The sequence below is a fragment of the Salmo salar genome, chromosome ssa12 (genome assembly GCF_905237065.1).
Source record: "Salmo salar chromosome ssa12, Ssal_v3.1, whole genome shotgun sequence".
NCBI lineage: Eukaryota > Metazoa > Chordata > Actinopteri > Salmoniformes > Salmonidae > Salmo > Salmo salar.
The window spans coordinates 26,134,484-26,160,207 of NC_059453.1; the positions used below are offsets into that span (position 1 = coordinate 26,134,484).

The window sequence follows — 25,724 nt, forward strand, 5'->3', positions numbered from 1 at the left end:
TGTGTGTGCGCGTGCGTGCGTGCATGCGTGTCTTTGTATTTTATGGTTGCTGTGTGTGCATTTGTTATGATTCCAACGACTGCAGCAGACATTGTTCAAACCTCACACTCTCCATCTGTCCTCAACTTGAGCGCTATTACACTATGTGGCAACATAAGATAAACCTTGGAACAAAAGTAAGCTAAAGAATAAACTTAAGAGTAAACTTAACTTACCTTAAAGAAGCTTTCTCTCCTGTCCACATGACAGTCTAGTCTGGGCAGCGTAGCAGACATGCTTAGGTCTGAGTCTGTGAGTCCATCTGAGACCTACACTCTCAGAGAAAAGGGTACGTTTAGGGTACAGTATTTTTCCCTGGGGTACAAAAATATCAAAATACACAATATATCTTCAGAGGTACACATATGAGCTCACATGCCACTGTTCGGTACCTTTTAGGGTACACGTCTGGATAATCTAGTATAATGGTAAATTTTTATACAATCATCGGAGGTATGGCTTAGTGGGGGCGTGGCTTTCAGTTAGTTATTTTTGGCCACCCGTGATTGGAAATGTTGTACCAGTTTATATGGTCTGTGGTTACGTTAGTTCAAGTGTGAGCATGTCTGCTGCCAGTTCTGAAGTCTTTATAAAGGCAACATAAACGCATGTGACAATAAAGAGCTGTAATTAATATTGTAGCAACCTTAACCAAACACTGAGCAACCTTGTCAATAGGTACCTCTTGGTGTACTGGTTAAGGTGTTGGCGTTGCTGGACGCAGGTTTGAATCCCGGTTGGAACAAACCACCGAATTTGCTAAATTGGTGTCAGAAGTGGGATGGCGGAGAGGCGCGTACACATGAGGGCCTTGGTATAGAGAAGTGGTACATTTTGTTCCACTTAAAAGGAACAAACGGCTTCGTCACTGTGGTGGTACCCTAAAAAGGCAGATTTGTATATTTTGGCTCTTTTAAGATACAAACTGCAAGACTACAATTACGTACCTACAATTAATGGAACAATGTATGTCACCTTACAGGGTACCACTACAGTGACAAGCGTTTGTACCACGTTAAGTACAATTCAATACTTTTTTTCTGAGAGTGTACATGGAGTCAAGCACCAACACATACAGTTGATGGTGAGGCTGATGGAAATTCAATTTCTGGCCACATTGAGAGAGCAGAATCTTGTTGTTGGAATTGATGTTGTTCTTCTTCTTATAGGCTCTACCAGGACAGTATGAAACTCTCTCTGTCTCTCTAATGTAATATCATCACCTACATCCCCTTGTCTTATCTCATCCCTTTCTCTCTCTCTCATCTTTGTACTCTCTCTAACAAGAGTAAGCTTAACTTACCTTAAAGAAGCTCCCACTCCTGTCCATGTGACAGTCTGGTCTGGGCAGTGTAGATGGCAGCGTAGATGGCAGCGTAGCAGCCATGCTTAGGTCTAGACGTCTGTGTTTAGGTCTAGACGTCCGTGTTGACGTCGGCTGGAGTCCTATGGGGTCAAACAAACAGACAGACAGGTTAGCTGTGGTGAGACTGGAGAAAATTCCATCTATGGCCACAGCAAGTCAACAAATTTCAGAGGCTAGTATCAAACTCCTTCCCTCTCTCTGTCCCTCTAGATAGCTTTTTTCCCATGTCCTTTCATTGAATCTATTTTCCAGCAATTACAGCCATGGTTGCAACATTGTTATTCCTCTCCTTTTTCCCATAGTAAGTTAATACAGGCTGTTTGGCCTGTTTCCGTCTTCCAGTGAACCTTGATGTACCCTTACAATAACTTTTCATTTCCTCTCCCATAGACAAAACAAGGGCATTCATCAACAATTTTATCTGCGCAGGTTAGCGTCCCTTGTCATGAATCTTGTTCTGGAGGCAGCTCGGCAGAGTGGTCACTAGCTGGCATAGCTATAAAGTCTGATTTTAAACCTAAACCTAACCTTAACCCTGCACTTAACCACACTGGGTAAAGCCATTTGAATTCAATCACTTTTTGACAGCATTCCTTTTGATTTAAACTAAACTTTGTATGTCATTTTGTTTTACCTCAATTATCAAAATATTTGTAAACTCTAATTTTGTTCATATTCGCATATGTTGTAGCTTAGACCATATTTTACACCATCTGAGGTTTTTGTGTTGTGCCTGCCATCAGTTGAGACACAACATGCTCTTTAATACAGGGATGGTGTCATATTTTTGCTGATAAATGTATTAAAATGGGATTAAAATAATAATCTCACCTTTCAAATAGTACCACAAAGATGGTTGGAGGTCCACACATCAGAGAATGTTGTCTTGAAAGGGAATATCTGTTGTTTTAAATTATACTGTAAATCTTCCATAGGAAACCTTTTGAAATCATAGAAATATAGACAATAGAATAGATATGACCATTTAAGTTGACATTTGACAGTGAGTGGACCGGCGGTCATCTTTGTGGTAGTAATTAGTAACTCAATCATCAAGTTTGCAGACGATACAACAGTAGTGGGCTTGATTACCAACAGCGACAAGACAGCCTATAGGGAGGAGGTGAGGGCACTCGGAGCGTGGTGTCAGGAAAACAACCTATAACTCAATGTCAACAAAACAAAGGAGATGATTGTGGACTTCAGGAAACAGCAGAGGGAGCACACCCCTATCCACATCGAAGGGACAGCAGTGGAGAAGGTGGAAAGTTTTAAGTTCCTCGGCGTACACATCATAGACAAAACTGAAATGGTCCACCCACACAGACAGTGTGGTGAAGAAGGTGCAACAGCACCTCTTCAACCTCAGGAGGCTGAAGAAATTTGGCTTGTCACCCAAAACCCTGACAAACTTTTACAGATGCACAATCGAGAGCATCTTGTCGGGCTGCATCACAGCCTGGTACGGCAACTACACCTCCCTCAACCGCAAGGCTCTCCAGAGGGTGGTGCGGTCTGCACAACACATCACCGGGGGAAAACTACTTGCCCTCCATGATTGCTACAGCACCTGATGTCACAGGAAGGCCAAAAAGATCATCTAGGACATCAACCACCCGAGCCACTCCCTGTTCACACCGCTACCATCCAGAAAGCGAGGTCAGTACAGGTGCATCAAGGCTGGGATACTGAAAAACAGCTTCTATCTTAAGGCCATAAGACTGCTAAACAGCAATCACTAACTCAGAAAGGCTGCTGCCTACTTTGAGACACAATCACTGGCCACTTTAATAATCCTTAGTCACTTTATACAATGCCACTCTAAATAATGCCACTTTAATAATGTTTACATATCTTACATTACTCATATCACATGTATATACTGTATTTTATACCATCTATTGCACCTTGCCTATGCCGTTTGGCCATCGCTCATCCATATACTTATATGTACATATTCTCATTCACCCCTTTAGATTTGTGTGTATTAGGTTGTTGTTGGGGAATTGTTAGTTTACCTGTTAGATATTACTGCACTGTCGGAACTAGAAGAACAAGCATTTGGCTACACTCATATTAACATCTGCTAACCATGTGCATGTGACAAATAACATTTGATTTGAATTAGAAGTTCAAATGTCAATTAAATGTACATTTCAATGGTGTACCAGCTAAACTGCAGTGGTCTGAAGGGATAGGTCCATTCTATGAAATATATTTCTATGATTGAAATGACATCAATGATCATGACCCCCATAATCTATGATTTAAATTATATCAATCTCAACCGAAACTTTCTGAGCACTTCCACAATGGGCAAATATGTATGGAAGGTTTCGTTCAAATCAAAAGGGGTGCTGTCAAAAAGTGATTGAATTCAAATGGATGTACCCCACTGCTAACCCTAATGCTTAACCCGAATCTAAAATTAAAACCAAAAAGCTAATTTTAGAATTTTTACAATATAGCCAATTTTGACATTGCAGCTGTCCCATCTAGTGGAAATAGTCCAGTTCTGCCTCCAGGATCAAATTCTTCCCAATAAATGTTACCCTGCGTTATCCCCAGGCATGCTCACACCTAGAGCTGCAAGACACTATTCTTCTGTGTGTGTGTGTGTGTGTGTGTGTGTGTGTGTGTGTGTGTGTGTGTGTGTGTGTGTGTGTCTGTGTGTTTGTTTATGTGCGAGAATGAAAGTGTGTATGTGTAGGCACAAAATGTGTATGCATAGTGGAGGGGTGTTATTGGAGGCTGTAGATGAAAGGGGACAGTTGTATACCTCTCTCTCTCTCCCCTCTCTCTCTCAGGACCCCTGCCCTCTCTCCTCTCTCTTCCCTCTCTGGCATCAGTTCAGTGAGATGTTCTATTCACTTTCATCTCCAACAGGAAGGAAGTGATCCCCCAGAAAAGAGAATAAAAGAAACAGAGGAGAGGAATGGAATGGAATGGCCTAGTTTCCTGTCAGATAACGCAGTACTGGCAGGAGTCTCGGTGCTAAGACATTCTCAGCTGGAGTTCAGCAGAATTAATAGGGAACTTATTCATCAGATCCGCTCGGTGTTGTGTGCAGGGTAATGGAGGCTTTTAAGTGTGTCATCATCGTTCAACATTTCACCGCATTCTCCCATTCCAAACAGAAACTATGTCTTCTATTTGTTCTCGAATGAGCCTCTCATACTAAAATACAGAGATGATCGTTACCATTATGAAAGACTATAAAGAAACCTGACCATAGACCTGAAGTGAAAGGCGTTTTCAGTCCATCCCTATCCCCAGCTGGTCTGTCTGTCTGTGGCTGGAAGCCTGTCGTTGAACAGGCCTGCTGTTTCCTGACTGGCTCACAGAGACATGGGGTTATCTCCAGTCCTGCATGGCTGTTTTATTTAGGCTGGGGAACACAGTGATAACGGAGGAACACATGTTTACCCTGCCAGGTCAGTGTCAAGGGAGTTTCTCAGGAAATGACTCTATAAATCCAACCATGGTGTGTTGTAAAACCCAACTGGGAAAACATTGTAACCGTAAGTTCCATCTGTTGTCTTGACAGCAGAAAAGGTATTGGGAAAGAAGTCTTCTGACCTCAATGGGACTACCTGGTTTTATGAATATTCTAGTTCCTATAGCAACTCTAATATCCTCTGATGTGTGTTCCTATAGTCTAATAACTCAATAGCACTGCTGTGTGTAGGCTACTATGTACGCATACCTCTCATTAAAATGCACGGAATCTAACTATCTGGGGTTAACACTCTGTCACAAACCATAACATGAGACACACAGTGCATGCTGGGTATTGGGATTAACAGGAAGACAGCCCCGGAGCCGTGCGGAGTACAGTGGCAGTTCAGCTCAGGCAGAATGAACTGTGGAAATGTCATTATGTTCACTCCACTGGCTCAGCTTGGTAGAGACTAGACGAGAGTGTAGACAAACAAGACCATAGGGTTGGGGGAAAAATCGATACAGTAGAGTATCACAATATTATTTTGACTATATTATATCGATTCTATGACTCCAAGAACCGATTCTCTAAAAAAAGGTAGTTAACATTAGCTAGCACTAGTCGGCTGTACCTGCACCACAAGTATTTCTCCTCCTTTAGCTTGGCCACAATATTATTATTTGAAATGGTGAGCCAACATGTTTTCAGCACGTTTATTTCCATGACTGATCAGAACTCGTTCTTATCATGGCTCTCTCTTGTCCCTCTATAGCAGACATATAGTGTAGTGAGCAATATGTTTGGACCAACGGATCGCAATATCGAATCGCAATACATATAGAATCGTGATAAGTCGCGATACATATAGAATCGCAATACATATCATATCGGCATCTAAGTATCGTGATAATATCTTACGGTGAGGTCCCTGGCAACACCCAGCTCTGGAAGAGAAAACTTCACCACTTCAGAAGTGTTAATAACAGAGATACTTTTTCATCTGGATCACAGTAGTAACAGAGAGAATCCAGGTGATGGAAACTATTAGACTATTGCCTCTACTGTATCCAACGGCAAGAATGTTGACATCCAGTTCAGAGAGAGCATTTCAAAGTGATGCATGCTTATAATCATAGTCATCAAAGCGAGAGGATATTCACACAAATCAGATAAATGTTGTTATTGGCTGTGTCTGTGAGTGTGCGCGTGTGTGTGTGTGTGTGTGTGTGTGTGTGTGTGTGTGTGTGTGTGTGTGTGTGTGTGTGTGTGTGTGTGTGTGTGTGTGTGTGTGTGTGTGTGTGTGTGTGTGTGTGTGTGTGTGTGTGTGTGTGTGAGCGCCTCAGCTGCAGACTAACAAAGACCCATCTGAGTGAGTTTCTCCACACAGGAACACAGACAGGCCCCTGGCACTGCAATCCAGCAACACAGAGACACACTGTTCCACAGACAGGACCAATCTCTCTCTCTCTCTGAGTGTGTGTGTGTGTGTGTGTCTGTGGCTGTTTGTGTGTGTTTGTGCGTGCGTGCGCATCTGTGTAAGTAACCTTTCATTAGTTGAGGTTTGAGAATGTAGAAATGCACAACTAGAGAAGCACTCCCTTCTACATACCCTGTTCCTCATAAACAACTGCAATTTTCATAGAGGTTTAAAGACTAGCTAGTAGCCTAATCAGTCATTATTATGACATGTTATCTGTGTGTGTGTGTGTGTGTGTGTGTGTGTGTGTGTGTGTGTGTGTGTGTGTGTGTGTGTGTGTGTGTGTGTGTGTGTGTGTGTGTGTGTGTGTGTGTGTGTGTGTGTGTGTGTGTGTGTGTGTAGCAGGCCATGGTTTACATTATCACAAAGGATTGGCATGACACAACGTCTGCCAACATCTACCAACTCCTATACTAATTTAAAGAAAATTGCCATCCTCTATCATTGCCAGCCCGAGACGTATGGGGAAACAACTTGTTTTTTATTAGAGAGCCAACCCAGGCAGCCTAATGCACAAAGTATGTCATATTGGGTGCGTAACAACAGCAAGCAGCACATAGCAGCAACACCAAGCAGAAAGTAACTCAACAGAGACATATGGGGACCTGTTGAAGCTATCCTCTCAACTTTATAATGCACATGCACAAGCACGCGAACACACACACACACACACACACACACACACACACACACACACACACACACACACACACACACACACACACACACACACACACACACACACACACACACACACACAGAGAGAGAGAGAGAGTACTGCTTAAAACTGCTTGTGTCCTTACCGGGTAGCCCATCGTACTGCCTGAGTGAAATCCTGCGTGAAATGACACCACTTGTGCAGTGGTCCTGCTGTAATTACAGACAAAGAAGGGTAGCAGGCAGCTGGATAAACACACAGACAGCAACCCTGGAACACTGACATAACATAGCTCCCATGTGGGGGGTGGGGTCCTGTTATTGCTCAGACCATAGGCAACCTTAGTGGAGGGAGTATGTGTGACTGTGTGTATGTGTGTTTGAGAGAGAGGGGGAGAGAGACAGAGATCAACAGATTGTAAGAGTGAGTTTATTTACTTAAGACATGCTTCTCTGCAGCTTGAAGAGGATTCCTCAGCTTCAGAGGTACTGTTACAGTAGTTTAATCAGAGCTGATCCCATAGCAGAAACGGGCAGGTAGAAGTATCCAGACCATCCTGTCTGTGTATGGCACGATAGATTTTCTGTTCTGTATGTGGGTCAGTGTCTGGTTCAGGAGGAGTTGTTGCAGGACCATAAAGAACCAAGCGGCCCATAGCCTGGTCCCAGATCTGCACACTCTTTAGTGTTACAATGTCCATAGGTCGACAAGACAGCTCAAACAGATCTGGGATCAGGCTAAGCGACCCTTATGTTTGGTGCTGAAACATTAGCGTGCAATTAAAGGGAGATCTGGGAAATGTCAGAGCTGTCTGAGACATACAGTGAAGGTAACCTTTCCCCTTCGTCTCCTCCTATTTTCATTCATCCTCTGCCACTCAGATAGCAGACTGACCAAGAACCTTCAAGGCCTTAGTCACAGACAATAAATTCCCCCTCTGTCTCCCCTCTGTCCACCCAGATGATAAAGCACTGAAGTGCAACGGCCTCTTGTTGCTGTGAGAGCAAGAGAAAGAAATATCAACAAAGAGAGGCGGAACAGGGCAGATTCAGAGAGAGAAGCAACATCAGAGGTAGTGTTCAACAGGCTACACCGTAGAAAAATGTTTTGCAACGGAAAACTAAAATACGTGTTCTGATTGGAAAAATGCAGGTTGTACCTCCGAATTTCACAACATGTTCTCCCTACTGAATATGACCCAGGAGTAATACTGGATAGGGTGAGAGACCTGGAGGCAACAGAGCGGAATGAGATTCACACTAGAGTCACGGGTTCCTAGTTGATGCCCTATAAGTCCCCAAGCTCTGCTGGTTACGTAATATAACTAACTGTAGAATAAAAAGCTTGAGGCCCTACATGGCTTGAAAGTTCACACCTTACGAACTATGAAGACTTAGCCTAATAGAACCTTTACGTGCAGTTAAGACAAGCACGAACCACCTAAAACACAGACTGTACGTTGGGAAGGAAGGGAAAGGTGAAACATAGACACTGAAGCGAAACAACAGATACTGTAGCTACAGAGCATTCCATTGGTTTGTAATGGAGAGAGAACAACGAAAGGAGAGACAAAGACGAAAAGAAAGAGATACTTGAGGAGGTTCCATAAACTACCCAGACAATCTAGCTAGAAGAACGATGTCTTTGGCCTGAAGGGGACAGAAGAAGAACCTGGCACTATTTAAAGGAAGTTGAGTAATTGCATAAAAAAAAACACTTCAGTCTTCCAAGGAAACAAACAAGTGTCGTTAAGCGCCAGACGTCGTCACTCCGTTGTGCCGGCCAACTTTCTGCTTGAAGGAGACACACGTGGTGGATTTAGATGACCACAGAACACGCGTTGAGTTACGTGAAGACAGCTGAGACGTTCGCTAGCTAAGATCCCTTTTTCCTTTAGATCATAATGAATCACATTATATGGACAGATCCTAGATCAGCGCTCCTACTCTGAGATGCTTTGTAGACCCATATTACTCTCAGAGGGATATGTAGTGACTGAGCATAGGAGCTTATAAAGAGTCATGAACTAGTGTTGTCATGATACCAGTATCGCCATACTACGAAACCGGATTTTCCTTGGCAAAAAAATGAAATATTGTGTGCTTTAGCTTGGAAAAGAAACAAATATGACTGGGTGACAACATAAAGCTGTTTGATTCCAACATGAGGACTGTTTTCCTCAGGAAATTTACTCCGCTTCATGTTTTGTTTCTTTTGCGTCCTTACTTCCTAGTATCGCGATATTGGTATCGTAGCAACACTATAATAAACATTGCACAGCAGTACATAGCCCACCAAGTAGGCATGGTGCTTGTTATGATACTATAGTAGTCGTTTACAGTGACTAGAAGGATAAACTTTGTAATTCCAATGACCAGCATTAACAGAGGACTCTAGAGAAACACATGGAGAGAATACAAGCTCAAAATAAACACAACCACCTCAACTTAATCTGTTGTTACAGCAAGCACCAGGCACCACCGCCCTATCAAAACGTACTTTCCACTCTGTGATTTCTGCACTATGGTCAACACGAAGTGGAAAAGTTGGGAGTTGTTTTAGCACATTCTAAATTGAGTCACATGACTCAAAGCACTGGGCCACTCCCCACTAAATGAGAACCAGAAATAAGGGTGAAGACCGAGGATGTAGTTCTAAACTTAAAATAAGTATGTATAACGTCTCTCTCTCTCTCTTCAGATGTCTTAGCCACTGGGAAGCAGATATTAGGAGACCAGGAAGGATGGGGCAGAGAAAGAGAGATGGGGGAGGGAGAGGAAAGAGAGATGGATAAAGACAAAAAGAGGGAGCAAGGCCAAGAAACCAAGAGGGATGTTGGTTAGTTATGGCGACTCCACCCAAACCCTTCCACTAGGACTCAAACTGAACCCACCAGCACTCTGTGGTGTTGAAAGGAAACCAAAGTAGGCCATAATATATAGTTGTCACGTCCTGACCATAGTAAGTTGTTATTTTCTATGGTAGAGTAGGTCAGGACGTGACAGGGGGGGTGTTTGTCCGTTTCTGTATTTCTATGTTAAGTTTCTAGTTTTGTATTTCTAGGTTGGTTTTTGTTTGGCATGACCTCCAATTAGAGGCAGCCAGTTGTCGTTGTCTCTAATTGGAGGCCATATTTAAGTTGATGTTTGTCCCACTTGTGTTTTGTGGGTGATTATCTTTTGAGTAGTGTTTGTTTCTCTCTGCGTCACAGTTTGTTGTTTGTTAGTTCAAGTATTTAGTGTATTTCATTACGTTTCACGAATAAATAAATAATGTGGAACTACAAACACGCTGCACCTTGGTCCAATCATTCGAACAGCCATGACAATAGTAGTATGTAGGGAGAGTAGTTCAGGGTCTGCTGAGCGCTCCAATAACCTCTCTGTCTGGCACATTCTGAATTCCAATGACTTTAGTTCCCCTTGAAAATGAAGGAAAGATTATTCAAAAACTCCAGTTTTGGGATATCTGTAGGGTTAAAGTTGATTTTGGGAGATTTAGAAGACCACCACCATTGATTATGTTGTTATTAATTTGCTTACGTGCCATTGTACTTATGCTCACTGTATAGCTGAATATTGAGGCCTCTGTCTGTGTCTAGCTCTCTGCCAAAACCCACAGCCCGGCCTCTGTGAGCAAAGGGAATGAGGGTGATAGCGAGACGCAGAGAGACATCTTCTGTTTTTCTCTGAAACAAGGGCAGATTTGCATACCGCTGAGACAGGTTCTCAGAAAGCTTGTGTTAAGAATAACTTGTTATTTTAGCTGCACATGCAGGGTTTGACATAGGATAAGGTGTGATCTCAGGTATATAAGATGATGTCTTTCTTTTGTTCGGGGCAGAACTCAGGAGAGACATTAGTTGTATGTCTGATGATTGATCTTTGACTTCTGTCTACAGCTGTATTATGATAAAAATTGTGATGATTTGTAAGTGCACATTTTGAGTGTTCCTTATTTGTTAAGTAAATAACGGAGCCCAGAAAAGTGGAACCAACACATCCACAGTAGTATCCCAGCCCTTATCCCGAACGGAAGGTATTTTTCCTCTTGCCAGGCAGTCATTGTAAAAAAGAATGTGTTCTTAATTGACTTGCCTGGTTAAATAAAATAAAAGGTATAAAGTTATGTAGGCTACAGTGAGAGTTAATATGAATTTAAAACTGGCAGGGTAATAAATCTAAAACATACAGTTACAGAGTACGAAGAAAAAAAATATGTATGAAATGTATGTATTCACTACTGTAAGTCGCTCTGGATAAGAGCGTCTGCTAAATGACTAAAACGTAAATGTAAGAATCATTTCCTCAAGCCATAATAGGAAAACCTGTGATATTGAAGATGTTTGAACCTAGACAGAAAGTCTGTGTGTGTGTGTGTGTGTGTGTGTGTGTGTGTGTGTGTGTGTGTGTGTGTGTGTGTGTGTGTGTGTGTGTGTGTGTGTGTGTGTGTGTGTGTGTGTGTGTGTTTCTATGCCGTGCAGGAGTAAAGCCACCGGTACAGTCTGATCCTGTGAAAGCGTTCAGTGGGATATGTCTTTGGGGAACAAAACGGTGTAATCCTCACGGCTGTAACTTGAGTGCCTGCTTCCTGATGACATCACCCACTACAAAACCATGGATATTCCAGTGTCGCCTCAGAAGGCAGAGAAATGTGTCTAGACCGCATTTGCAACCTCTGACTTAGCCAATGCTCTAGTTCAGGGGTTCTCAAACTGAGGTCCAGGGACCCCCAGTGGTCCGCAACGGGGTGCCAGGGGGTCAGTGGAAAAAAAAAAAATATATATATAGTAGGGCTGTCCCCGAATAAAATAAATATTGGATGGAAGTGAAAACAGACTTTGTTTACTTGCTGTTTGAGGCGCAGAGTTTATACAGCCCTTATACTGTATATATTAGGGCTGACCCCATTTAGTTGTCTGGTCGATTGTTTGGTTGATAGGCTGTTGGTCTATCAGATCCCCAAATGGGCACATTTATAAGCCTAATTTTGTGCGCAGGCCAGGTAGTCTAGGCTTACTTCTATATGCGTAATCAGGTGCACGTCCTTACTCAATATTGATAGGAGTATTCCAAATAAAAGACAATTCATAAATTGACAACTCGTAAATGGAATGAAATTAACCACCCCAAAATTACTACTGGTGATACTGGTGTGCCATCCCCGCTGCCTCCACAATGAATTAGTCCACTCAGACAGGTATGAATCAGACAGGTGATGATACCCTGATGAAGACAGCTTCGCTGTCGAAACGTTGGTTATTACATTTTTGCATCTGAGCTCTTAGAGTGTGCGGCTTTCCTTTATTTTCTAATGAATCAGACAGGTGTCTTGTGGGCCATACATTTTTTGTATATATTTGCCAACTGCTCGACTAAAAAAATCTTGGTTGACCAACAGGCTATCGACCAAACAATGGACTAGTCGACTAAATGGGGTCAGCCTTAAAATATATATATTTGTATTTTTACCCATTTATTTTTTACTAAATTAAATAATGGTTTTATTATACCTACAGAACATGTTGGGTTAAAATTTGATCAATCTTTCTTTCTTTCCTATATTTTTCCATCAATATGCAAATAGCCTTTGCACCTGCCTGTCTTACTCTGCACCAGTGATAGTCACTGCGAAGCTTGAGAGCTGCATGTGGCTTTCAGGAACTTAACTGGCGGCTCGCAAAAATATAATTGATTTATTAGGGGGCCCACACCCAGCGGCTCATCATATTTGTGGGCCCTTCGTACGCTACAGTAGCCGGCCCTGTTTGGGTCAGGGAGCTAGAGGTTTACGTAGCAGGTATGCATAGGCTGTTAAGAGCCTGTATACATCCTAGACATGTCGCTTTCAGACTGTATACCTACATGTGTAACTACTCTGTCACACATCAAGGTTCTGGTGAACAAAACTGTTAAAGGAATTTTATATCTTGATGATAATAATCAATAATCAATTCGCCTTGACTAATGCCCAAGGTTTGTAAGACAATGGGTTAAAATAACTAGGCAAGGACTCAGCTTTCTGCAAAAGGTTTCTGTAGCTTTATTCATGAGAACGTTCTGGCGTCAGGATAACAAAACAGTCATTATATAGTTCTTGCTTACTTACGCACATGCATTTACACACAATCTGTTGGTGACCTGCAACCCCCATAAACTTCTCACACTGTTTATCACCTTCTGGCTCAGCCTGTTCCTTTCCTTCAAGGTTAGGAACTCTCTGAAGTTGTACTCCCTTGACCATCTGCTTCTCTATCACTCTATACTAATTGCATACACACATTTCTTTCCCTCTCCAGTGGTTCCTGGACTTTCCGGAACTAATCAGACAAATCGATCCCTACATTGATCATTACATTGATTATTCATTAACCCTGCTGTATGACTAATAATTCATCATGGTTTATTGATTCATTTACCTTTATTAGATAATTCTCTTATCAATTACACGTCTAGTCCAACATCCACAAACACCTGTTGGACCAACAGTTATCAGACTTAAGTCTCAAGGTAGTTTATATAGTAGAAAACAAAGACTCCTGGCTACTAAAGTAACCTTCCATGGTCCCCTCCAAAGGAAAAAAAAAACACCTGGAACGAGATACAGACAGTATCTGGCTTAACTTACAGTGAGGACATGGTCTGGGCCTGGCTATGGGAAACAAGGGACTACTACCATATTAACAAAATCAAGCCATGGTAAGAAATCCTATCTGCTGATTCATATCCTCGTAACAGTGTAACTACCCACCGGCCGCCAAAATCTCTCTCCCTTGAACATTAACCAGGAAAAAGATCCAGAAATGATTATTGACAAACATCTGTTAACAATTTCTGACCAATGGGGTTGCATGAGATGCAGTGGATTGTGGTATGTTTTCTGTATGTTCAGGTCTAGACAGGTCCGCGCCAATGTGTCCGCCAATGTTTTCCATGCGTTCTTCTTGGATGGAAAGACGGAAAGTTGAATGGACAGCTATGGGAAGAAAGCCCACTATCGCTTCACAGAGTAGCAAGGGGAGAGAGATAGAAAGAAAGAGAGAGAGCCCTGCATCCATACTTTTACTTGAGGATATGATAGTGATATATGATGATATGTTTGAATAGGGGCAAGTACTGCATATCTGAACACATCAAACTGAACCAGGTCAGGTCAAACGCGGTCAGAGTAGCTACATCTCTGAACATGACCATAGCAGACTAATAAATGGTCTGAAATCCCCTTTTGATGTCTGTTCCAGACATATTCCTGCTTCTTTTGAACTTGTTCCAAATCTCTTGGCCAAACAAGTAGCATACCCCTGAATGACTAAAGTTGGCTAAGTGTACTGTACTCAGAAGTGGAGTTAAGTCTATAGATAAGACCTAGTCAAATACATTACATTGGACAGGAGGAATTCTTATCTGTGCCTGGAGAAATTGGTGCAAGTGTTATTCCTCTTAGACTGGAAAAGCATTAGACTAAGAGATGTGTTACTGCTTGATGTGAACAAATGAATTAATCTGAATAATCCTTCACTTTGGACTTTCCAAGTAAGTCTGACTTGATACTACAGGCCCCTCATAAAAACTCACATCCAGACTTGCATATCACTGAGTGGAAAGGTTATGTCTATATGGACATTACTTTGTCAGCTATGAGTTACACCCCCATCATTTTAACACCATTTAAAGCGGCAATCAGAAGTTGAAATAATAACAAAGGAGATCGATGCCCCTGTTTCGGTAAAAAGCTGAGGGATGGGGCTGGATAAATGCAATCACTCTCAAATTTATAGGCAGAGCTATGGATGCAAGGTCTGACCATTCATGATATAAACATTATAGTTTTAACCATGTTTTTAGGCTGTATAGTTTTTTTTCTCCTCACTTTTACTTTGTTTACAAACATTGGAGTAACACAAGCGTATATTTTGGGTCCTGATGTGGTATAACAGCTCATGAGGCATTTACAAGTTATATTCTTCAAGTATCAATGGGTACATATCAGTAATTGAAGTCCAACATTGGATGTAGCAACAGCTGATTGCCCCTTTAATGTGCATTCTTTTGTTAGACTTTATTCAACCAGAAGTCTCCGATAAACGATATATTTTTAAATAAACTAAAATATGTATTTATGACAATATCAAATAATAAGTAATCATTCGTTTACAGTTCATACCTCAATTGGCAATAACGACAATGTTGTTAAAACTGCATTAGTAAGAAACCAATGTTTGTAAACACTTAAGGATAAAGAAGGCGTAAAGTGCTTACCTATAGACAAAGTCCAGTCTTCTTGTGGCAGAAACCACACAATTCCAAGTGGTCTATGCGTGGTGCAACGCGAACTCATAAAGTTTTACTTTTGTTTCATATAGTTTTGCATCATATTGTATAGTTTCATTCTTTTGAAGTTTCATTCTTGTCAAAACGTCTCCATTGCACAACTCCAGTTCAGTTCTGTACACCTCGCTCAGGCTCAACCCTCTCCCGGCAAAACACTGCAGAGCGAGTGCAAGGCTCGAGCGAGTGCTAACCTCTAGATCACATGACCAGTTCTGGAACGTCTTCATGAGCTGATGGGGATGTTGGACGACTAGTTATTCTTCATGTACTGTAGGCCTATAAACATACACTTATTCCACAGTTGTTTAGATTGATTCATTTCTCAATATAGTGGATTGGAACATCTGCAGGACATTGGTGTAAAATGCTGAAACAAAACACCCCCAAAGACTTTCAGTCAAAAGTAGCCTACTGTGCCAAATACATGACAATCACTACAATTTATAACTCAGCTACCCTATGACCATAAGCCTTATGATTTTCCAACGAACACTTGTCAGGTGTAAAAGAGGTCTTCTGACCTCAATGGGTCTTTCCTGGATAAATAAAGCTTAAATAAAAAATACATAATCACAATAATAACAATGTAGAAACTATTGTACTGTATGTAAATCTGTTTATTGCAAGAAGGCCCCTGGGAGAAAAATATGACCGAATCCCTCCTAAACACAGAGTACTAAGAGAGGCTACGTTAACCAGAGGCCCTCACGAAAGAAAATGAGGATTTACAAACAATTCCAAAGACATGACTGTAAAATGTCATTGGTTCTTGTTGAAACCAATTAGGGAAGTAGGCCTACATTCTAAATACTGTATTTTTTTCAAATAAATATGCTCGTCATAAGTTATTTAAACATTGTTTATAATAGCCTATATTCCCTTTTGATATGAACAGTATAATAACAGAATCAAAACAGTGCCTTTTGATCATGAAATACCTTAATTCAAATGTACACACGAAAATAATTAGACTTATTATGAAGAGACATGCAGACTAACAGAAAATTCCTCTTCCATTCACTTAAAAGTACCCAAACTGTTTTCTATGTGCCAAAATCAATAATCTTATTGTTTTACTGCCCCGAATTGAAAATGTACATATACTTACACAACACACTGAGTCTGAGGACCATTCATGTGGCTACAAAGCATCAAAAAGATAGCGGACTGGTCCTTTAATCTGGTAACCATGGCAATCCTCATAAAAGTAAGCCATAGTAGACATTCCCCATTAGCACATCTCCACTTTTGGTTTTGACACATGCTGTGGATACAAAGCACTGATACAAAGTGGCAATACTGTTGTTGACAAAATATGTTACTGTTTTGGCTCAAATACATTAACACATCCACAATTGTTGGTGGTTTGAGGCCTTAACTGAATACCTGAACCTGTAATCACAAAATATTTCAGAGTATGGGGTGCTGATCTAGGATCAGGTGCGTCTGTTAGCTCGTAATGAATAAGATTATTTGGACAGCTGGGACCTGATCCTAGATTAGCACTTCTACTCTGAGACTCTGTGAATACGGGGCCTGGGATATTACAAGAGTTTAAGAAGCACTGTTTTGAGAATACATGTGTTGTGCGAGTGCGAAAGGTTTGCTTGCTAGAAACTGTAGAAACTGACACCGTTATTACTAAGAGATATCAAATCTAATTCAATGGCTCCCAAATGAAACTTACTTGAATGCCCTCTGGTGGCTAAACCAGTCTAGTTAATGTGCCATGTCCTGCATCTGCCAAAGTGTTCATTTTTACAATATTCAAATGCTGCAATATATACTATATTTGAAATAAAAACTATATAAAAACTTATAAATGATAAAGTTCTATATTCTTAAATATAAACAACATAGTCAGTTTTCCAGTATTTTGATTATATAATTGGTACACTGAATCTCAATAACATAGAAAGAAGAACATAAAGCATTCCATTTACAACTGGATCCACATTTCTTCTGATACCGATAGAGCAGACATGATCTGTGAATAAATGAATCCATAAATAAATAAATCATGATTATGTCTGCTCAATAACAATATTTTCCACGGTCATCCCCCATCCCCACCCACAGACACACACAAAAACATACTTGCACGCATGCGTGGTGTAGACACACACAACACAAACACACATACTTCAATCCAGCTTTAACTCGACAGTGTACTTTCTTACATCACCTACTATTCTAAAAATACTTATTTTCCTTAAGTAGAAATGTTGTACTCAACTGAGTAGAACATATTCTACCCATTGCGTAGAAAGTATTCTGCTATTGTACAAGATTCTATAGCCTAAAAGGGTCCTAAAGTTCAGTAGTTACAGTTACATACAACTAGATGCTGTACAACAGAAACATATTATATAACGGATCTCTGTTCAATAAAGTGACGGTGCTGGATTTCATCTCCAGGGATATCCCTTATTTACAATAATTTTGGGATAAATTAGGAAAAATATAGAGTACCAGTCAAAAGTTTGGACACACCTACTCATTCAAGGGTTTTTCTTTATTTTCACTATTTTCTACATTGTAGAATAATAGTGAAGATATCAAAACTATGAAATAACACATATGGAATCATGTAGCAACCAAAAAAAGTGATAAACAAATCAAAATATATTTTAGATTCTTCAAAGTAGCCACCCTTTGCCTTGATGACAGCTTTGCACACTCTTGGCATTCTCTCAACCAGCGTCATGAGGAATGCTTTTCCAACAGTCTTGAAGGAGTTCCCACATATGCTGAGCACTTGTTGGCTGCTTTTCCTTCACTCTGCGGTCCAACTCATCCCAAACCATCTCAATTGGGTTGAGGTCGGGTGATTGTGGAAACCAGGTCATCTGATGCAGCACTCCATCACTCAGCAGAATGCTGTGGTAGCCATTATGGTTAAGTGTGCCTTGAATTCTAAATAAATCACAGACAGTGTTACCAGCAAAGCACCCCCACACCATCACACCTCCTCCTCCAAGCTTCACGGTGGGAACCACACATGCAGAGATCATCCGTTCACCTATTCTGCGTCTCACAAAAACACGGCGGTTGGAACCAAAAATCTCAAATTTGGACTCATCAGACCAAAGGACAGATTTCCACCGGTCTGCTATCCATTGCGTGTGTTTCTTGCCCCAAGCAAGTCTCTTCTTCTTATTGGTGTCCTTAAGTAGTGGTTTCTTTGCAGCAATTCGACCATGAAGGCCTGATTCATGCAGTCTTCTCTGAACAGTTGGTGTTGAGATGTGTCTGTTACTTGAACTCTGTGAAGCATTTATTTGGGTTGCAATTTCTGAGGCTGGTAAATCTAACGAACTTATCCATCATTGTCCATCTGTAAATAGCCCACCCAATCTACCTACCTCATCTCCATATTGTTTTTATTTACTTTTCTGCACTTTTGCACACCAGTATCTCTACTTGCACATCATCATCTGCTCATTTATCACTCCAGTGTTAATCTGCTAAATTGTAATTATTTCGCTACTATGGCCTATTTATTGCCTTACCTCCTCACGCCATTTGCACACACTGTATATAGACTCTTTTTTTATTTTGTGTTATTGACTGTACGCTTGTTTATTCCATGTGTAACTGTGTTGTTGTTTGTGTCGCACTGCTTTGCTTTATCTTGGCCAGGTCGCAGTTGTAAATGAGAACTTGTTCTCAACTAGCCTACCTGGTTAAATAAAGGTGCAATAAAAAATTAAATTAAATAAATCCTCTGCAGCAGAGGAAACTCTGGGTCTTCCTTTCCTGTTGCGGGTCTCATGAGAGCCAGTTTCATCAAAGCGCTTGACGTTTTTTGCGACCGCACTTGAAGAAACTTTCAAAGTTCTTGAAATTTTCCGGATTGACTGACCTTTATGTCTTAAAGTAATGATGGACTGTTGTTTCTCTTTGCTTATTTGAGCTGTTCTTGCCATAATATAGACTTGGTCTTTTACCAAATAAGGCTATCTTCTGTATACCAACCCTACCTTGTCATAACACAATTGATTGGCTCAAACGCATTAGGAAGGAAAGAAATTCCACAAATTAACTTTTAACAAGGCACACCTGTTAATTGTAATGCATTCCAGTTAACTACCTCATGAAGCTGGTTGAGAGAATCCCAAGACTGTGCAAAGCTGTCATTAAGGCAAACGGTGGCTATTTGAAGTATCTCAAATATAAAATATATTTTGATTTGTTTAACACTTTGTTGGTTACTACATGATTCCATATGTGCTTTTTCATAGTTTTGATGTCTTCACTATTATTCTTCAATGTATAAAATAGTAAAAATAAAGAAAAACCCTGGAACGAGCAGCTGTGTCCAAACTTTTGACTGTTACTCTATATCCCACATATATTTGGATATATTTGGAGAGAAAATAACTCAAAAGAAACTGTACATAAATATTTCTTACTGCAAATAGACTAGATTAATATGAACTCTCCCTTACAGCACAAAGCTAAAGGAATAGACTCGCGATTAGCATGTCATGCTATCTTACACTTTGCGAGAAGAAATGGCTGGCATGAGAGCATCACTGTTTGGTCAAGTCACTACAGTGCACTCAGCTTAAACAAAAATATCCTCCTCCTCTTCTTTGATTCTTGCCGCTTCACCGAACGGTTGAAAAACAGGACCAGTCTAAGTGAGAGCGATATGTCAGTAAACTTCTCCATGCCAATATTCTCTTCAAATATTTACAGCCAGCACAAATGGAATCCTGTCGCACATCCATCTTAACTTAAAACACCTTAAACAATATGTATAATATTTATATCCAAACATGTACAAAGAGTAAGAAAATAACACAATCCTATTGGCTATCAATCGCCGTTAGCCAATCATTTTCTCTCAGTCAGTTAGCAGCTTATACATCGACGTCGATGATAATACAGTTTAGTTTATCCAAACCAATGTCTTCAGTTTACCTGGCAACAGAAAGCTAACAGGAAGCAGTCACTACTACTTCCTGTTCAGTTGACCTTGGACCTCATCATGTTCCAATGGGACTTTCTCTTACGTCTTCTCTTCTCCAGCCAAAACCAGACGAACACAAAATCTCTGTTCATCTTTTGCTTGTATTGCACCAAAGATAAATTAAACAACTATTATTTCAAGACAAAAATCCACTCGAGGGTGGGGCGAGCAGACAGGGAGCAAAGACCTGTGGCAAAGACATCCTCCGATAGCGAAAGCAGGAGGAAGAGGAGGAGGAAGAGTACAAGGATCAGAGGATCTCGCGACACATGGGCAGGTTGACGAAGATGAAGACGTTGAACTCGATGAGGACGGAGAAACAGACGAAGACTGCGTACATGAGGAGACAGGTCAGACCCAGTCGACGGTCCAGAGTCCATTTGTTTAAGTGGACGCCCAGCACCTGAGGACAGAGGAAGAGAGGAGGAGGGAAAGGAGAGATTAGATTTGATTTTGCGTTAATATAGTACACTACATTTCTGTGTGTTTCATAGATAGACCATAGAGAGCGATAGGTTGTTGGAGTTATTCTAGGTAGGTTACAGGTGAAAACATTAGCACAACACACTGGTTTATAGACAGTTGTTTTAAAATAAAGTTGAAGCTAGTATTGGGGTTAGGCTGATCCGAGTACAGCCTGTACTCACTGTGAGGAACACTGAGGCCAAGAGCAGCGCAACAGAGAAGATCAATCCTCTACTGTTCAGAGAGATCTGAAGAGGACACAGAAACACATGATCAGCTCTAAGCCTGTCTACAATGTTGGGCAATAGTAAAAAAAAAAAGAACATGGGTAATAGCAGGAATACTCACAGTTGATCCATAGTCAATGCAGAGGGTCTGTAAAAGCCAGGGCAGGCCAAGGCCCACCAGAATATCAAACACATTGCTGCCAATAGAGTTAGAGATGGCCATGTCTCCCAGACCTAGACAGAAGAGAGAAATCTATCGTAATACATTGTATTATAACACCGTACTTGGTGTGTGCAGTACCGTAGTTCAACAGCTCTGTGTAACCTCATAAAAGACAAGTGTTGTGGAGTTGATTTTGACGGAGTGGTCTCTGTGTGTCTCTCTCCCTACAGTACCTTGGCGTGCCACGATGAGGCTGGCCATGCAGTCTGGAACACTAGTCCCCGCCGCCAGGAACGTGATGCCCATGATGACATCAGGGATGCCAAGCGTGTACCCAATCACAGTCACCTATAGTAAATGACAACATAGCAACCGTCACACACAGCATTTTTCTGCAAGACAATATACCAGACCTCAACACTGTAGTCCCGTTTGAGAGGACAGCTGGAGCCAAGGATAATATGACATTTAGTAAATAAAGGTTAAATAAGAACTCACCATCCAGACCATAATGTAGGAGAAGCCAGCTATCCACATGGTGGAGGTGACGAAGGAGACCATGAACCATCTCTCCCAGCGTGGCTTGGCACAGTTCGGGATGGTGAAGAAGAGGAGCAGGCACAGAGGCCAGCACAGCAGCCACTTCATCTTGTTACACACACCCGCTGGAGGAAAGGGACAGAGAGAGAGAGGGAGAGAGAGAGATAATTTTACAAATATTTTTTATAATTGAATTGAGAGAGAGAGAAACGAGACAGAAACAGAGAGAGAGAGAGAGAGAGAGCAGAAAGAGAAAGGGATTGGAAGAGAGAAAATTAGCATCAGTGAATTGAAATATGTAAAACATAGAATAAAGAAAATAGACATATAACATGATCACACACCTGGTGGTCTGTGAGGGACCAGAGGTCCTTCGTTCTCATCCTCTTCCTCCTCACCTCCGTCGTTCTCATTATTCTCGTTCTCGTTTTCCGTCTCATTCCCCGACTCCAGCACCCCCTGACCTATGCATCTCCCGTTCAGCCCTCTCTCGGCCCCGCCCGTCCTGCCGTTCTCCAGACCCCGCCTCTCCAGAGCCCTGGCGGCTGCAGAGTCTGAGTCTCCGTTGGTGATGTGTTGGTTGACCCTGGTCTCACTGGTGTTGATCACCCTCTGTCTCTGCACACACACACACACAATACTGAGTCAATGAGAGAGATAGAGTGTGTGTGTGTGTGTGTGTGTACAGACATGTGTGTGTGGAGGGTGGGGTGTAAATGTCAAATTCATACAGTACATGTGTATCTGTGTGTGTGTGTGTGTGTGTGTGTGTGTGTGTGTGTGTGTGTGTGTGTGTGTGTGTGTGTGTGTGTTAAACAGACGTGTGTGGAGGGTGGGGTGTAAATGTAAAATTCATATAGTACATGTGTATGTGTGAGTGTCTGTGTTACCCTAATCTTACCTCATTGATGAGCATGCGTGAAGCCATGGCTAATCGTGTCCTGGGGGAGAAGTGACTGGTGATCATGATCCTCATGCCAGCCTCAGAGAAGGACAGCTGGTGGGGGTAGGCTGACAGTAGCTCATCCACCATCAGCACACTGGGCTTACACTGGAAGTTAGCTATGGGGACAGACACAAAATGGCCGCTTGGTTACTACTTCTCTAATAGTTTATCAATGAGAGAAGGACAGCTGGTGGGGGTAGGCTGACAGTAGCTCATCCACCATCAGCAGACTGGGCTTACACTGGAAGTTAGCTATGGTTACAGTCACAAAATGGCTACTGTTATCACTAACAGACTGGTGACACAAGAAACTCATACATACACGTGTGTACCTTCCACTGAGTGCCTTAAATGGATTCTTCAGGATTTGCGGCAATGAAGCCCTTTATCGACTTCCCCAGAGTCAGATGAACTGTGTCCAGTATGAAGGAAGTTGGAGGTAGTTTTACGAGCCAATGCTAACTAGCGATAGCGCAATGAGCTAACAGTAGTTAGCAATTGCGCTAGCACTAGTTAGCAACTTCCTTCAAACTGGACGCAGAGACATAAAAATGGTATCCATGAATTCATCTGACTCAGGGGAAGTTGATAAAGGGCCTCGCCAAAATCCCGAAGTAACTGAAACTGAGATACTACAATAGTTCCTTTTTCATCACCATCTATCATCTGAGCTCGTGCTACTAGGTGACCTAAACTGGGACATGCTTAACACCCCGGCCATCCTACAATCTAAGCTTGATGCCCTCAATCTCACACAAATTATCAATGAATCTACCAGGTACAACCCCAAATCCGTAAACACGGGCACCCTCATAGATGTCATCCTAACTAACTCGCCCTCCAAATACACCTCTGCTGTTTTCAATCAAGATCTCAGCGATCACTGCCTCATTGCCTGCATCCGTAATGGGTCTGCGACCAAACGACCACCCCTCATCACTGTCAAACGCTCCCTAAAACACTTCTGCGAGCGGGCCTTTCTAATCGACCTGGCCGGGGTATCCTGGAATACATCTACTGACCTCATCCCGTCAGTAGATGATGCCTGGCTATTCTTTAAAAGTGCCTTCCTCACCATCTTAAATAAGCATGCCCCACTCAAAAAATGTTGAACTAGGAATAGATATAGTCCTTGGTTCACTCCAGACCTGTCTGCCCTTGACCAGCACAAAAACATCCTGTGGTGTTCTGCATTAGCATCGAATAGCCGCAGTGATATGCAACTTTTCAGGGAAATTAGGAACAAATATACACAGGAAGTTAGAAAAGCTAAGGCTAGCTTTTTCAAACAGAAATTTGCATCCTGTAGTACTAACAAAAAAAAGTTCTGGGACACTGTAAAGTCCATGGAGAATAAGAGAACCTCCTCCCAGCTGCCCACTGCTCTGAGGCTAGGAAACATTGTTACCACTGATAAATCCACTATAATTGAGAATTTCAATAAGCATTTCTCTACGGCTGGCCATGCTTTCCACCTGGCTACCCCTACCCCAGTCAACTGCCCGGCACCCTCCACAGCAACCCGCCAAAGCCCCCACCATTTCTCCTTCACCCAAATTCAGATAGCTGATGTTCTGAAAGAGCTGCAAAATCTGGACCCATACAAATCAGCCAGGCTAGACAATCTGGACCCTCTCTTTCTAAAATTAACTGCCGAAATTGTTGCAACCCCTATTACTAGCCTGTTCAACCTCTCTTTCGTGTCGTCTGAGATTCCCAAAGATTGGAAAGCTGCAGCGGTCATCCCCCTCTTCAAAGGGGGTGACACTCTAGACCCAAACTGCTACAGACCTATATCTATCCTACCCTGTCTTTCTAAGGTCTTCGAAAGCCAAGTTAACAAACAGATTACCGACCATTTCGAATCCCACCGTACCTCCGCTATGCAATCTGGTTTCAGAGCTGGTCATGGGTGCATCTCAGCCACGCTCAAGGTCCTAAACGACATCATAACCGCCATCGATAAGAGACATTACTGTGCAGCCGTATTCATTGACCTGGCCAAGGCTTTCGACTCTGTCAATCACCACATTCTTATTGGCAGACTCGACAGTCTTGGTTTCTCAAATGATTGCCACGCCTGGTTTACCAACTACTTCTTTGATAGAGTTCAGTGTGTCAAATCGGAGGGCCTGTTGTCCGGACAGTCTCTACGGGTGTGCCACAGGGTTCAATTCTCGGGCCGACTCTCTTCTCTGTATACATCAATGATGTTGCTCTTGCTGCTGGTGATTCTCTGATCCACCTCTACGCAGATGACACCATTCTGTATACTTCTGGCCCCTCTTTGGACACTGTGTTAACTAACCTCCAGATGAGCTTCAATGCCATACAACTCTCCTTCCGTGGCCTCCAACTGCTCTTAAATGCAGGTAAAACTAAATGCATGCTATTCAATCGATCACTGCCCGCACCTGCTCACCCGTCCAGCATCACTACTCTGGACGGCTCTGACTTAGAATACGTGGACAACTACAAATTCCCTGGGTGTCTGGTTAGACTGTAAACTCTCCTTCCAGACTCACATTAAGCATCTCCAATCCAAAATTAAATCTAGAATCGGCTTCCTATATCGCAACAAAGCATCCTTCACTCATACTGCCAAACACAGCTTCGTAAAACTGACCATCCTACCGATCCTCGACTTCGGTGATGTCATCTATAAAATAGCCTCCAACCCTCTACTCAACAAACTGGATGCAGTCTATCACAGTGCCATCCGTTTTGTCACCAAAGCCCCATACACTACCCACCATTCCGACCTGTACGCTCTCATTGGTTGGCCCTCGCTTCATACTCGTCGCCAAAGCCACTGGCTACAGGTTATCTACAAGTCTCTGCTAGGTAAAGCCCCGCCTTATCTCAGCTCACTGGTCACCATAGCAGCACCTACTCGTAGCATGCACTCCAGTAGGTATATCTCACTGGTCACCCCCAAAGCCAATTCCTCATTTGACCGCCTTTCCTTCCAGTTCACTGCTGCCAATGACTGGAACGAACTGCAAAAATCTCTGAAGCTGGAGACTCATATCTCCCTCACTAGCTTTAAGCATCAGCTGTCAGAGCAGCTCACAGATCACTGCACCTGTACAT

At 42.1% G+C, this 25,724-nt stretch overlaps 2 protein-coding genes across 4 annotated transcripts in view; both read right to left on the reverse strand.

Moving 5' to 3' along the window:
- The window catches only part of LOC106564701 (ras and Rab interactor 2), a 46,796-nt gene extending 31,334 nt beyond the window's left edge, over positions 1–15,462 (reverse strand). For 2 of the 3 annotated variants that reach the window (XM_014130965.2, XM_014130967.2), the window contains exons 1-3: positions 15,241–15,462; positions 1,343–1,485; positions 216–308 (exon numbers count right to left, since the gene is read on the reverse strand). In XM_014130965.2, the coding sequence (XP_013986440.2) occupies positions 216–308; positions 1,343–1,485; positions 15,241–15,319 (315 nt within the window). In that variant the 5' untranslated portion in view covers positions 15,320–15,462. Of the gene's footprint in view, positions 1–215; positions 309–1,342; positions 1,486–7,127; positions 7,379–15,240 lie in introns of those variants that run through there. The other variant, XM_045691182.1, reaches the window with a different exon arrangement.
- A 4,109-nt stretch (positions 15,463–19,571) lies between these two features.
- Positions 19,572–25,724, reverse strand: part of LOC106564702 (sodium/potassium/calcium exchanger 3) — a 57,751-nt gene continuing 51,598 nt past the window's right edge. Inside the window, exons 11-17 of the mRNA XM_014130968.2 lie at positions 22,587–22,747; positions 22,030–22,303; positions 21,644–21,810; positions 21,379–21,493; positions 21,104–21,216; positions 20,938–21,003; positions 19,572–20,693 (exon numbers count right to left, since the gene is read on the reverse strand). Coding sequence (XP_013986443.1) covers positions 20,541–20,693; positions 20,938–21,003; positions 21,104–21,216; positions 21,379–21,493; positions 21,644–21,810; positions 22,030–22,303; positions 22,587–22,747 — 1,049 coding nt within the window. The 3' untranslated portion in view covers positions 19,572–20,540. The remainder of the gene's footprint in view (positions 20,694–20,937; positions 21,004–21,103; positions 21,217–21,378; positions 21,494–21,643; positions 21,811–22,029; positions 22,304–22,586; positions 22,748–25,724) is intronic.